General features: G+C 32.5%; 1 protein-coding gene across 1 annotated transcript; it reads right to left on the bottom strand.

Annotated features, from left to right (window-relative positions):
• Nucleotides 1-12107: 12107 nt before the first annotated feature.
• Nucleotides 12108-14892, bottom strand: LOC123923754 (U1 small nuclear ribonucleoprotein C-like). The gene is made up of 6 exons (XM_045976483.1): nucleotides 14685-14892; nucleotides 14550-14593; nucleotides 14405-14447; nucleotides 13480-13521; nucleotides 13125-13380; nucleotides 12108-12718 (listed from the first exon to the last, which is right to left on the bottom strand). The coding sequence occupies exons 2-6, from the start codon at nucleotides 14555-14557 to the stop codon at nucleotides 12453-12455; spliced, it is 615 nt and encodes a 204-aa protein (XP_045832439.1). The 5' UTR covers nucleotides 14558-14593; nucleotides 14685-14892; the 3' UTR covers nucleotides 12108-12452.
• Between the last annotated feature and the right edge of the window lie 1230 nt (nucleotides 14893-16122).

Raw genomic sequence — 16122 nt, 5'->3', positions numbered from 1 at the left:
TTTCTTCTTCCACTTCCGGCATTTATGCCATTTTTATTTTAGAATTATAATATCTAAATAAGAGATTTTTGACATAGATTTTATATTTATTGTGTTTTCAATAATTTCTTCATTTAATTGTGACTTTGTTTTATTCGTTGTTTTGGTGTTGTTTAGTCATTGTGGGAAGAACTCAATTGATAAAAATATTGCTATATGTAAGAACTGAGATTTAAATATGAAAATTCCTACTTATTTATCTTAAGGGAGCGAAATTATGACCACTAAACTATTTGACTAAAAAAGAAATGGTCATTTTTTTTCTATGAAGAACTAATTTATCTACTGTAATTTTTGTGAAGGATTAAAATGAATCTCCACTATACATAAATAAATTTTTAAAGGGTCATATTAAATAATACCCTGGAAGTATTAAAAAAAAAAGAAATCAAAGATAAAATTAATGTTAAAAATTTAAATTTTTATATTTTTAAAGTATTAAATTCACAAATTTCAAGATTAAATTTTTTTATTAATATATATTTAACTAACGTTTCTAGGATGTTGTTTAACATTTTCCATTGTTAACAGCACAAAGAGTAATAAACAATTCATTAGCTTTTTTTAGTGCTCCCGTGCATTAAAAATAAGGCAGCTAGTATGGGCTAGTTCCTAAATGTTTAGCCCAAATTGAAAATGAGCAATGCCCACCTAACCTAACGCTTAATTCAAATTTCAATATTACGTAACTTAGATTGGAAGGATCATATTTGTTTCTTAAGCTCCTCTAATTTCTTTGGTGCTTCCTGTTCTTGTTTTTATATTTTTATTTGTTTGATTTTGCATTAATTATGTACTTTACTCCATTAGTGGATACCCTATTAGCGAGTAGTGATATATTCATGGTGCAATACTTCACTTTTTAGCTTCTTGAATGAATGTGGCTTCTCTTGTTGACCAAAAACAAAACAAATTTAGGCTCTGTTTAATAAAAAATAGCGGAGAACTGATAAATTAGCTTTTAGTTTATAGCGAAAAAGTTAATTGATTAAATTTGTAGTGTTTGATAAAATTAGCGGTTGAACTAACTTATAATTATGAAATGACATAAAAAAAAAAGATATGTTTAACATTTAAATTTTTTCAAGTAAGATGACAGAGATAAATTGGAAGAAAACATGATAAACTATAAGTTTATAAGATACTTAAAATAACATTTGAAAAATAAGTTATAAGCTCCAGAATTCAGTTTACATTGTCATTTTTTTCACTAACAACCTCTCATATATACCACAATCAAAATACAGTGGCATATTACAAAGTTAATCCATTTAGACCAATTAAACCAAACAAAATCAGCACTTGATCATAGACTATTACCAGTATTATTGAATGTATAAAACAACTATGAGACTATAACACAGCCATGAACATCATATATGTATCTTGAACACTGAAACCGTAATAATTTGAGAAAATGGAATAATTAAATTTAACCACGCCTTCAATCGGAAGGTGCTATATTGTAAAACATAAATAACAAAACAAAATAGCTCCTCATCACTTTCTAACCATACATGCAATGTAACCTCATGTTATTCATGGCTAGTATTAGAAACAAAGGAAGTAAACTTGGAAGCTGTTGTATAAACCGAACAATGAGTCCATGATTCTTTCTTCTTGTAGGAAACATATCTTTGTTGAGGACATGATTTTTTGCAAATAGTTTCTAAATTATGCAATGCACAACCACATTTTTTATGGTATGGTCTTCTCTCAACACGATTATCATGTGATGATATGCTTCCTTCAAAGACACACCTAGGCATCATGTTAGATGCACCAGTGGCCATATTAATATTATTGTGCTTAATTATGTTTGTAAATTGGTGATGATACCTTTTTTTAAATCAAGCATATATAGTGTAGTGGGATGAAGAAATCAAGAGGAGAAAAAGTGATTTTGTTTTTATTCCTTTACGTTAATTTTGAGACAAGTTTAGTATTGAGGCTTGTAGTTAAAGTGGACTATTAATATAACATACATCACTAGGGAAGTTAATTTATTGGTAATTCTTCTAGTAAAGGGACACTTGAGTATAGGAACATGTTAGTAGTTTGGATTTTCTTTGTGTCCAATTACTCCCACTATGTTACCCTTGATATTTCATTCTAACTATATAGAATTCTCCAAAAAAATTATTAATCAACTTTAAGAACAAAAATGTGGGGCGTAATCTTCTAAGTAGCAAAAAAATCTCTTTGAAGTTACTATTCCGCAGTCAAAATATTCACACTTAACAACATTCTATTTGTTTTTCTTTCATGGTCCAATATAAAAGTAAAACAATAATTATTTTACATTCTTTAAGAACACTAATTAGTCTAATATAATTTTCAAGTATATGAACAATTATTTTAGACCACCCGAAAGTAATATACATACAAAAATGCCCATAATGTATATACTCTTCCATAAGAAAAATGCTAATTAATGTTCTCGAAACACTAGTTTATACTTTATAGGAAACTAAATAAGATAACATTTCTCAAAAAAAATTAAAATAAAAGACTCTTGAAATTTGTGCAATTTATTTTTAAAAACATAAAAAATATTTTTTTCAATGTAAAACATACTTTTTTTTAGTTTCCTTAATGAGTGCCGGGAGCACAAGGTAGCATCACCCATATTTTAAATAGAAGCAACATTTTTATATATTTTTCCATTAAAATTTGACCCCTAAATTAGATAAATAGGATGCAAATAAGGACACTATGTTGAAATTTGACCCCTAAATCAGTAACCTTTATATTGAAAAATGAGATTTACTTTTGTCACCCTACTAGTTTCCAGGCGCATCCTATAAAATTACCAAAATATTTCCGTCCGCTACTTAAGTAGCGGATTCTACGTTTAAAATCTTGAAAATTTTATGGTATTATGGTAAGAGGGTGTTTCTTTTCTCAAAAATCTCATTTTTATGAAGTCCGCTACTTAAGTAGCGGATGTTATAAAAATGAGAAAATCTCATGTTAGAGGGTTTTTTTTTTTCTTCTTAAATTTCACATTTTTAGAACGTTCGCTACTTAAGTAGATGACAGATAAAAATCTTGAATTTAATGTAGGGTGTTTCTTCCTCAAAATTTCTCATTTTTATAAGGTTTGCTACTTAAGTAGCGAAAGGTTAAAATGAGAAACATGTAGAGCGCATGAGTAACCGGTAGGACGTGAAAAACAATTCTCTTGAAAAAGAGAAATTAAGGCCCAACACGCACGAACTTCTTTTATCCACACCCCATCTAGATTATATAACACATATTTTGCTAAACTATGGGCCAATTCAATATACTGTCCCATGTTATTATGCAGACACCGGAACTATTATAATTCTTGAAATGAAATTAGATGTTTTCTCTCCCAACCCCCTCAATTCTTTTCTATCCCCTGAATTTCCATTTTTGTCCTTGGGGGTACTGCGGTTTATACGAACCGAAATAAGCTGACATGCTGATAAATTTCGGTAACCACTTACCGAAATATGGGACATTTCGGTTCGCAGGTACCGAAACAATTATTTTGGTAAACTTCTACCGAAAATGGCCCAATTCCAGCGACCAACGTATCGAAATCTAGGACATTTCGGTTCGCAGATACCGAACAAGCTGACGTTCGTTTTTTGTGTACCGAAAACGCTAATGTTCGGTTTGCAGTTACCGAAATGGTCTAATATAGCATTGTTAGCAACTCTAATACACATCCATCTAAATAGCCCAATGGTTAAATCTTGGGATATGAAGTCTATGACATGAGTTCTATCGTTGTAGAGGTTTGTTTGACTTTCATAAGATAAGACTGATTGTGTTAGTCCGTGTGTACGCTATCAACATTATTAGTTACTATAAAAATCGAGGCACATTTATAAATCGAGATATTCTTATATGATTATGTGATAAAAAAAATTGTATTTGGTCACACTCACAAAAGGTAAAGTAAGTATTTTAAAAAATAATTAAATAACATTTACTTTTTCAAATTATTAAATGAAATAATAGTTTTTATAAGTCTCCCCAAATGCAATTTATTTGATCACGTGACCATTTAAGAATATCTCTTATAAATCTTTCAATCCAGGGTGCAAAATAGAAATTAGATATAGGGTATCAAAAACTCATGGTAGCATCAACGTTGGAAGGAATTGTTTGATAAAGCATATTGACCAAATTTGCTTGGTAACGGGTAGAAACTACTATTTTATAGAGCTATCTATAAAGCTTGGCCTTAAGTAGATGATAATATTCATTGGATTATTCAAGATGGTAATGATACCAAATTTTAGAAAGATACTTGAATTCTAAATTGTGATAAATTAATGGTTAACTTTTGTCACATCATTCTTGTGGGTGAAGAAAAGTTGTTATTAGTTACGGTGTGGGGTGATAAATGGAATTAGAGTAAATTGGATCATTTATCGCAGGTCACTATCATTGACCCCATTTTTGCGGGGTGGTCGTGGCCGGCCCTAGCCACCTCACGGTTCCGCCTCTAACCACTTCCAATCGATCTAACCTCCTACCCGTGGTAATCTTGACTTTTCCTGCCAAATTATAACCACTAACAGACAATTCAGTCTTAAAACGACCAACGAGCTATTAACATGTGACCCATAATCAAAATCTTGTTCTACATTTTTAGAAAGTTTAGAATTAGAAAGGTCCAACTAGAATGTGATCTACATTTTTTAAAATGGTCCATAGGTGATTCAACCCTCTTTTATGAACACCAATTTCTCATTCGTACAACAAAGACCCTCTTTTAGATACTATTATTGAGCATTTTACTCCTATTCGTTCTTAATTCTGTTTTGATATATGTCGGAGATTTCACCTCCCCATCTTTTTATCTTAGTTTATATAGTGGAAATGAATTGTCTCCAATTTTTATCCTCATCTTTTATAACATTCACCTGTAAAATTCGCTTTTTCTAAACTCTTTTTTTCCCTCTTCTTTCAAATGAATGCTAGAGATTTCAATATACCCTCACTATTAAACTAATTATTACATCTTAGTAGTAGAAAGAACAATCACTGCTATAAATCTATAATTCAACCGTACCTAAAAAAATCCTTTAAAAGTAGGAGGCAGAGATAAAGAATAAGGAGACATACATATACATATGAAAGAAAGAAATTCCATTACCATATAATATAATTACAATTTTGTAAAAATGGAATTTCTAATTGCTAATACATAAACGACGAAAAAGATACTTTAGGTGTGCATATGAACCAAATCAATGGCATACATTCATACAAACACCATCACGTTTCAAAATCAACTTAAATTTTCCTATTAAAAAAAGAGACGGCTAGAGATCTCAAAGTGTGCTCCTCTCAATGTGTGAGATTCGAATCTTCTTGATACTAGCGATGTTTGTCTTGGTTACAAATTTATGTAATTGGATAAAGACCTCAGAATCTTAACTGTTGGATCTTTAGTAACGAACTAATTAACGATCGAGATTATTGACTAATTAACAAGATTTCAAACCTTAAAATCTTAAATGAATTAAGAAAACTTGTAATTTGCCTCCTCCTCCTCCTCCTCCTCATGCTCTTCAAGGTTCAACAAACTCATCATCATCATTTGAGAGGTGCCATCAAAAGAAGTTTGAAAACCAAAAGAAGAAGTACTACTTGAAGCTCTTAAATTGGTCCTTTCTCTCTTCTTCATAGGATATGAGACAGAATTAGAACAATTACAACATGGCAACAACTTGTGATTGGAATTTAAACGTGAGTTTTTATTATGAAGTGCACAACGACATTTCCGGTGGTAAGGTCTTCGTTCGAAAGTGTTGTCGTAGCAAGAAATGCTTCCTTCATACAATGATCCACCTCCGATGATGCTGGTGGCCATGTATGTCTCTCTTTCTCTCTTAAAATCACAATCAAATTAATGAGAGGTTTCTTGTAAATAGTTATAGATAGATATTTGTCAATTAAACTCGATGATGCCAATGTATATATGTGCATCCTTTTATACAAGGACAAGGACGTGGTGGACCTACGTTGTTGAGTGTATGGGCAAGTAGCCACACAGTGTTTTGAGATCTTTACGCTTTGTTTGCTAGAATTCCTTCCTTCGTCTCAAAACTTTAGTCCTTTAAAAATTTTGCATGCAGATTAATAAATAATAAAGATCGGTAAGTTAAATAATTTTTACTTTTACTTTTTTAAGAAAAAAAATATTTAATTAATGCTTTAATTTTTGACAAAATTAATACTTTAATTTATTTTTTGACAAAATTAACACTTTAATTTTAGTAAGAGTTGAAATCGTAAAGTATCACTAATTATGCATTGTTTTTTTAAAATGACCAAAAATTTGGACAAAACTAAAAACTAAAAGACCAAAGATTTGAGATGCTGATAATTGAAAAGATAATATAATAAAATTAAAATATTTGTTAAAAAAAGAATAAAATTAAAATGTTTGATAAATTTAATCGGTATTACTACTTACGCCTTTAATTTAACAACACGTACTAGAATAAGACCAAGTGATGGGCATTCATATCAAACCGCTCATATGGATTTCATTTCCACCGCCTAAATTAACTTCAATAAATTCCTCATTTCTATTTATTCTCTGTATGCGTCACATTTCTTTTCTTTTTTTAGGTGAAGTGTCACATTTCTATTTAACTTTTTCTTTTTACATGAGTTTTCTATTTAACTTCAATATGCACTATACAAAATTGTTTTATACAAAAAGGAAAAAAGTTATTGAAAATAAAATATTTAATATTTTTTACAGTAAAAATATTTAATATTGTTAAATACGATAAAATTAGTTCAATTTAATACTACTGAATATTAATATTAAGTAGTTTTTGTTTTTACGTAAAGTAGTATTTTTTTAGTTAGTTAAATTTTGCGCATTTATATTAAAAATTATTGGCAGCCCTATTAAATACTACTTGCATGCATAATACTGTAACTATAGTGCCTCGTAGCCAAGTGGATAATAAGTAGTTGTTGACTTGTGAAAGTCATATCTGGTTGGTCAGTTGACAGCACGGTGGTACATACGTGTGCTGTTGCCTGTTGGGCGTTAGAATTTAGTTAGCAGCTAACAGTTGCTCATATAAATGAAAAATAAATCAACACTATGGTCAATGTCCCACATCAGATGAATTTTTTAGGAAAATCCAAGTTTAATTTGTTGATGGAAGTATTTAATTTTTCTTTGTGTGAATAATTTTTTGTCTAATTTTATTTATTTTGCGGTAGAACTTTGAATTATTGAAATTTCTATTTTTTAGGAATCAATCAGAAGATTAATATGTATAAATGAAAGGAAAAATAGAGAGGAGTTTTAGGAATTAGAAGATTAATATGTATAAATGAAAGGAAAAATAGAGAGGAAGATTAATAAGACATTTTTTTTTTGCTTTCACCACCAGTTTAATCGGGTTTGGATGTCACTTCTGGCATCAAGTGGTTTCAGCCTCATCCGGTCGTAGTTACGGGTGATCGAACTGTGGTCCTACCTTTCAAGTTCAACGTCAATCACAACTGAACCAACTAACGATCGATAGATTAATAAGACACTTTAATTTACACATTATTTTTTTAATCAATTTATTAATTGACCCATAAATTGATTTTCAGAAAATATGATATTTTTAGAAAATGAATCAATGTACTCAAAAGTGAGCTTATAAAATATAGATGCCAGGCACTAGAACTAAACAAACTTGGAAAATGTTATTACTAATGCTAATAAGACACTCTTAATCTTTTAGGTTACCTATATTGAAGACCCTTTCTTCTTTCCTTTCGCTTACCCCAAATAAATCATTTTTAGTTTTGGACATTTTCTGATTATTTAACCAAAAATCAAATTGGTAAGTAGTTTTCTTGATGTACACACAACATATGGAATTATATGGATGATCCCATTTTGAGTTGTAGTGTTCTAGTTATATACGTCAATGCATGTTTTTGGTTTGCATTTTATATGGATTGTAGTTTTGGAATTGGATCGAGGAGGCTACGTCCAAGTTGGTCACTGTTACTTCACCGTGCACTCTCAAGTTACACTCTTTTGGAACCATCGAATGGTTTTATTTTATCAATAAATGGAGAATTATAGAATAGAAGTGAGATTTTGTTAATTTAATTTGAAGGCAGGTGGGTCATCATGATTTTGAAGATATTTGTCTTACTGTTTTATATATAAGCCTATCTTGGTTATCAAGTTATTGCTAAAATATAAAGATATTGTTAATTTTTAATTTACTTATTTTAATGCACTCCCTTAGTTGAAATTGGAAGTTGCAGGATATTGAAACTAAGTCGGAAATCATCAAAAGTTGTTGCGGGAAGCCTTAGTAAAGATATCGGCTATTTGATATTGTGAAGGGACATGTAACATACGAACTTAGTCATGAGTAACTTTTTCACGCACAAAGTGAATATCCATGTCAATGTGCTTAGTGTGTTGACGTTGATCAGAATTGTTGGAGAGATACATGGAGCTGACATTATCACAATAAACTATAGTGTGGCCTTCGAAATAGGGTAATGTAGTTCCAACAGAAGATTTCTAAACCAACATGACTCAGATACTACATTAGTGACTCCACGATATTCGACTTCAACACTGAAACGAGACAATGTCTGTTGTTTGGCAACTTGACTTAGGTTTTTTTTTTCAAAGTGGGACAATTAAAAAAAACTTCCGATGTGTCTAAAGAGTAGAAGCAAAGAAAAATAATTTTTTGGGACACTTTATCTCTAACACGTAAAGTATGAGTGTCTTACGAGTGTCAGACACCGATCCAAAGAGTGTTGTCTGTCACGTACTCATGTATTTGTTTGTGTCCATGCTTAGGAATATCATCCCCAATTTGAAAAAACATAAATTAAAATCAATTAATTCATATAATGTTAGCTATATATCCAAGTCGTTAAAAATTGTATGATTAATACCTAATACTTATAGAATTTAATGAGAACTTATAGTGCATAAAAATGAGATAACAAATATCACAATCTAGAAGAACAAATTTGCACTAATTCACACCATACTCTACAAAATGGATAAGTAGACAGCGAAACAGTACATTGAGGAAGATGAAGAACGTGGTGTGTAGTTCATCAATGGTGGGACTATGGTATCACCCACCCACTGTGTACGCAAGGAGGGGCTTGTGTTACTTGATGATGGACATGGCCCAACAAGCACTAGGAGATGCCATGCAAGCTCAATTAATATCACCCACACCCACACCCACCTAGACCTAGCCCACTGAATTCTATCTTCCCCTTGGGATGGACATTGATGCACATGAAAGCCTTAAAGAAGCCACAACATTGGAAACCAGAGAGCATATGAATTGAATTGAAAGTTTATATCATATAGATCATCTATAATTTTTTTGAAAAATTGAAAATTATTTGATGTGTTATTGAGACCCGTCAAAATTAACGGTTTATGAATTTTTATTAAATCTCGTTAATCTTTATGAGTATCAATAACATATGAAATGATTTTTAATTTTTTTAAATTTTTTTTGGATGATCAATATAATATAAATTTTCAATCCAACAGTTAATTTTATAAAATTTGTATTCGTTATGATGTTATTCGCGACTGGTGCACCATGAAAGACCTCATTAGGTCTTTCATGTTAGACAAGCCCTATATTGGTAATGAATTTTAAGATTAGTATTCCAATAACACAAATTTCCATATTTAGGAGCAACATTGAGACGGATAGCTATACTATTTATCATTTCGCTCAATCCATATTCAATAGAGGCGGATTCTAGGGTGGGAGACCATGATAGGTCTCTCACCAATGCACCACATGTTTTGTGGATCGGATTGAATGTGTACATGATATTATGGTGTAGTGTCAGTATTATATTATTTTTAAAAAAAATATTTCGATTTTTTCGGAAAAAAGTTTTCGACCTTTTTTAAGAAAAAAATATCGATTTTTTTTTTCGGAAAAAAAGTTCCCAATTTTTTGGGGAAAAAATTTCGATTTTAGATAAAAACAATTTCGGAGATTTTGTCTGAACAAAAAAGCTTCCATTCTTTTTTCGGAAAAAAAGTTCCGATATTTTATTCGGAAAAAAGTTTCGGATATTTTCCGGAGAAAAAGTTTCCAATATTTTTCTGAAAAAATTCCAATATTTTATTCGGAAAAAAGTCAAATATTTTCTGTTTTTTCACTCATTTTTGTATCATCAATATTTTTTCAGGTGAACATTTGGAAACTATTTTTCCCAAAAAACCAGGGACTTTTTTCCGGAACACATCGAAATCTTTTTTTCCGGAAAATATCCTAAACTTTTTTTCCGAAAAAAAAATTGAAATTTTTTTCCCGAAAAAATATCGAAAACTTTTTTCCGGAAAAATCGGAAACTTTTTTTGCAAAAAAATATATATATATATATAATACTGATAGTACACCATAATATCATGTACACACTCAATCTAGTCCACAAAACATGTGGTGCATTGGTGAGAGACCTATCATGGTCTCCCACCCTAGAATCCGCTTCAATAGAAACCTATAATTGTGAAAGTGAGGAAAGGAATTTTAGCATATTAACTAATAGCTTATTTTGTGTTTGTTATATGGTATTAAAAATTATTTTAAATGAATTAATTTATTAAAATTCATTTTGGTTAAAATTAATTGAACAATAAAATTGATGATCCAAAAAAAAAAACAATGAAGTTGAGGGAATAGGGACTAATAGTTCCTATAAAATGCAAGAAGGTTTCTCCATTTTGACCCATTGAACGGGCCTATTGACCCGCCATTTTTTGTGGGCCGGAATAAGATTTTCAACTTGGTATTTTAAGTTGACCCGCCCCGTCTAGCTCGCTTAAAAAAAGGGGACGGGATGGGGCGGATTTGTCCGCGGGCTTTGTAATTGTTTATTTATTTTTACTTAGAATAAAAATTGAGGAATTTTTTTTTCTACCCATACATTTAAAGGAGCCCAATCCAGTAACTTCTTTTTCTTCTTGTTTTTGGAATGTATCTTCTTTTTTTTCCCAAAACAACTAGGGTGACGATGAGGAGAGGGATGGTGGAAGGTTCCGGCCTATCATTACGACATCAACTGAAGCTTCATATGTTTACGACATAGATGATGATGGTGATGATTGATGAAGTGTTTGTCATGGAGCTTTTGAGTTTGATTTTTTGCTGCTAGTTTTTTTGATGATTTGTGTCCCTAAGATGTCCTTAACTTTTGGTATTGTGATGTTACCAACTGTCATAGCAACATTGACATAGTTATAGTTTTTGGTATTGTAAAGTTGTTTTAATAGTTTTTTGCCTTAACATTGACATAGCAACATTGAAGCAAGTGGATTGTTTTGGTGTTTTAATTTAATGCATGTTTGTTTTTGGTATTGTTGAAGTTCTATTAAGCACTCTTAAAAAATATTTTTTGTCGACCTCTTTGATAATAATTAATAATTTTGTAATTAATGTAGTAATAGTAATTCAAACAGTAAAAAAAAAAAGCAGGCCAGCCCGTCAATAAACAAAGCGGACTTGAGGTTTGAGCTCGGACACCTAAGTTGGTCCACCCCGCTTTTGGGCGGACTTAAATGGGGTGGGCCTAAACAAGGCGGGCCGGCCCACTTTGCCACCCCTATCCAGATCCCATGAGAAGAAGCAAGTTTATAGCATTAGAAGATTCATTAAAAATATGAATTTTTCTATGACCTCTGCTCCAAGTAATATTCAATCCATTAAAAATACCTCATATTTCACCTTCAATTACGGAACATGCCGAAGATGTGCTGCAAATTAGGCACACATAAATTGTTGTCCATCATTACTTCTTTATCACTCCACCACAAGAAGCTAAAGACTCATTCATCATATCTAAAGTATCTTAATAAAGTGCATTTTATATCTTCAAATCATTAAAAAAAAAAAGTAGACTTTTCATGTAAAAGTTAGATGATAAAATATTCTAGAGACATTTAATTAATGCATTTATGCTGAAATGCATGCTCAAATTCATGATTTTTCACTTCTTCTCAGTATGTGTGCGTTTCATTTCCTCAAAAAGAAAGAAAAATATTATGAACAAATCATATGTACGAGATTTTTTCCCCACATTCATGGCTTGACATGTATACCAATAATTTAAATACATAATTGCTCCAAATATGGCCAAATGTGGTTTGTGAGAAGAATCCTCATTCAATCAACAGATGGTAGGAAGAACACAGATAGTTCTAGTCATAACTCATAAACTCCAAGAGATAAATTTAAGTAAAAGAGAACTGCATAGCACAAAAATAAATAAAAGTAGAAGAGAATGTTGATTAGTAGGATTTGATAAAGGCTTTGGGTCCCTGCAAAGACTACACTTCTTACATTAGTGCAAAATTCAATATAAAATAACATACAAGTTTGACCAGCTCAGTGATTGCCCTCAGGTGCTTGAGCATTGGAATTGGAATTGTAATTATCATAACCTCCAGATGATGGTGCCGGTGCATTGGCTTGATACATTGCTGATGATGCCATAGGGGGAGCACCGTTGGAAGGTGGCGGTGCGGTGCTTCCAGGAGCTGTTGGTGGGGGAGCTAATGAAGGGGGTCGCGGTAGGGAATTTAACTGACCCGGCATCTGGGGAGCACCAGGTGGAGGCATCATTTGTGGCATGGTAGGCGCAGAACCATACCCTGTAAACCCCAAGTGAAACCACTTACATTACATATGATGGAATAAACAAAGCCAAACCAAAACATGCAAGCTCAACTAAGAAAAAGATTACAAGTAAAGAATTGTTGTCAGAATATAAAAAACCAAAGATAGGAAGTAACATATATCAAAAAGGAAATTCAAACTACAAGGCAACTTCAATAATTGAAGCAAGCCAAAAATAATGTGGTTAGCCATTGAGATATGTATAATCATTCTCATTTCATTACAAAATGATAAAGAAATGCACGAATTGAGATATGTAAAAATAATGTGGTTAGCCATTGAGATGTGTAAATGCAGAAGACATGAACATTCAAATGCTTCAATAAAAAGTGATGGCAGTTTTGTGGAAGCCACGAAAGGTGCCAGGAAGAAAAACATCACCTGGTGCCCCAGGAACAGGCATAGGTCTAGGCATGAGAGGTCTGAACCCTGACATTAGTGGTTGACCTCCAGGAATGGGAAATCTTGGGGGTGGCAATACAGGAGGAAGGTTTGGCCTCTGAACCATTAGATGATTATAAGCCACGCCAACCTGCTGAAAAGCCGCAGCTTGCCCAAGATGTTCTTTGATTCGTTGATCAATTAAACTTTGAGTTTGTTGCTCTTCAAATTGCTGATAGTAGGACCTTACATTAGCCTGGAAAGCACAAACACATATCAAACCTCGTAAATATGACCTAAGATTGAAATGCAATTTGATTTATTTTTTAAAAAAAGTGAGAAAGTTTCACAGCACCTTATGTTTGTAACCAGAATTATGCTGCTTTCTAACAGATGGCTGCAAAATTACACAAAGTTAGCAACATATGCAATTGTGGTTGTGCCCAACTAACACTCGTGAAAATTATACTAAGTGAAACACTGCTTCATATGTAGTTGTTGAGAAGCGTGGTAGAAACCAATAAATTGAAAGAAGAAATATTAATTTTGAAATTGATAGTAAGAAGAAGCTGATACAATTAGGACATGTTTGGATTGGCTTATTTTTCAGATTATGAAAAATATCTTATGTAAATAAATAAGTTTTTATGTTAATTCATAAGTTCTCACTAAGAAAATTGTCTCTTCATAAGCTATTTTTCATAAACTACCTTCACTTGACAAACTTATGAATAATAAGTAAAAGCTTATTTATTTGCATAAGCTCCAAAATAAGTCAATCCAAACAGACCCTTAGCGTAGGATCTATGAAACACGGACACACATCGGTGTCAGGTCCCGACACAACACTAACACACATGATTACATTGAAATATGCCATGTTCTCTGATTACTATCAGTGTCGACGTGCCAATGCCTGTGTCGACGTGTCAATGTCTGTGTGTGTCTAGTATCGGTGTTTGTGCTTCATAGTGTAGGATTCACATTACATTATAGTGATCCTAAGAAAACTATTATAACCTACTTCTAACTAATCATAACTAAGTTCTAACTACCTTAAAACAATAGTATACTAATTCTTATTAATAGTATCCAATTACAATATCTAACAGTAGTATCTTACTGATGCAGATTTGAAAAATTGTGACAAGAAATTAATCTTCCTTGGTTACGACTTACGAGCATAAGCAAATCGATAACAAAAAATTATTCAATATGTTAGGTTAAAATCAACGTGAAAGCAAGCAACGCAATTAGCAATGGTGAAGGAAATAACTTACGGAATCGTGGGTCAAATAAGTATCGCAGTAGTCACAGTAGTACCTGAAACGAAAAATCGAACGAAAATGAATTAAATCTCATGAAATCGATGAAAGCTAAATAAGAAGGTTTGTGATATTTGTTTAAAGGAGTGAGTTTCAGTACCGAGGCATTGTTGCTTCGGTGTGGATGGCTACACCGAGAAAACCCTAGAAATTGGGCAAAATGAAATTATGACAAGTTAGAAGGAGAAGTAAGTAGTAAAAAGGTGATGTGGCACGCACGCACGAACGCACGAACCTTGAGCTTGTGGTATGAGGTATGAGGAATCAAGTGTTGGTGATTCAAAGAACACTATGCGTCAGTGTCCAAACCGTGCAACTTTCTGGATGTCAGCTTACGCGAGCTCGTATTTGTTGCGCTAATCGTTCTTTTGGCGGTCCAGACAGAGATCTGTTTTGCGGTTTTGCCCTTTCAACAAGATGATTTCTCTTTAGGCCGATGGTTATTTTTTGCCTCTGGATTGGATTTTATGTTTTTGTCCTTCAATAAAAATTTCGGTTGCTACGAATCAAAATTTTTTTGCCTTAAAAAAAAAAATTTGATTTCTGTTAATCGAATTTTCCCTGAATTTAAACTAGAAAAAACTTCGATTTCTGCGAACAGAAATTTTTAACAAGAGCAAAATTAAAATATTTAGAGTATAAAATATACATGAGAGGCATAGAGAGAAAACATTTGAAAAACAGTAGTACACCGTATGCTTTCTTTCTTTAAGTTTGCAACATGTCATCAAAATAAATTGGGCTTTCTTTGCACAACTCGGCCCATTAATAGTCACAAACCAATTTATTTATTTTTTGTTCCTTGATTTTTTATTTTTTTTGATACATGAAGAGGGCATAAGCCCAAAAGAAAAAGAAATTAAGGAACTAAACACACATTTCTAGGCATACCAGCCCCGGAAAAATCATCAAAGAGGATACTCTGGAGCTCTCTAGGAGGACTCTCCAAAGATATTACATCAAAAGAACTATGTGCTAAACTATGATTAGCTAGCCAATCAGCGCTTCTGTTACCTTCTCGCCACGTATGCTTAAACTGGATGTGCCAATCTAAGTTTATGAGCTCCTGGATTCTACGGATCAATATGGGGGTGGCCCCATTAAAATTGCATCTCCTTGTAACCATGTCAATTAGTACTTTGGAGTCACTTTCAACAATGAGATGAGTAACTCCTTGTCTTCGAGCCAAATTCATTCCTGTATACATACCCCACATTTCAGCATGTAGAGCATCACATGCACCAATCTTTTGAGTGTATCCCTGAATCCATTGACCATTTGAGTCTCGAAGTAAACCGCCACACCCTGCAAGATCCACTGACTCTTTATAAGCCCCGTCACAATTAAGCTTTATCCAACCTTCAGGTGGGTGCTTCCAACCAATGAAAATGGTGTCCTTTTTCTGTTGCCCTCTAATAATATGATTATGCTTGCAACTGTCAATATCTCTAGCCATCTTGAGGATCACATGAATCTGATTTGATGGTCTCGAAAGTTTTCATCGAAAAATGATTTGTTTCGCCACTTCCACATATACCAGCATGCCACCATGAAAATGGATGTCCACCCTTCTTTTTGCGCTCCATACTCGTTGCTAAGATTCTTGAAGCACCAGTCCCTGCAATTAAAAGAGAAGAAATTAGTAATATGGTTAGATGCAACTAACCTGATCC

Source organism: Trifolium pratense, linkage group LG4 (assembly GCF_020283565.1).
Source record: "Trifolium pratense cultivar HEN17-A07 linkage group LG4, ARS_RC_1.1, whole genome shotgun sequence".
In the NCBI taxonomy this organism is placed as follows: domain Eukaryota; kingdom Viridiplantae; phylum Streptophyta; class Magnoliopsida; order Fabales; family Fabaceae; genus Trifolium; species Trifolium pratense.
Note: the sequence above shows the minus strand (reverse complement) of the source record. Positions and strands in the feature narration are given on the sequence as shown.

What these genes read in the sequence shown, in the direction of transcription:
- LOC123923754 (XM_045976483.1), bottom strand. An exon ending in CTTATTTGACCCACGATTCC is followed by an intron (nt 13,522 to 14,404) that starts GTAAGTTATTTC and finishes GTAATTTTGCAG; the next exon opens with CCATCTGTTAGAAAGCAGCA. An exon ending in GCCTGTTCCTGGGGCACCAG is followed by an intron (nt 12,719 to 13,124) that starts GTGATGTTTTTC and finishes TGGGGTTTACAG; the next exon opens with GGTATGGTTCTGCGCCTACC.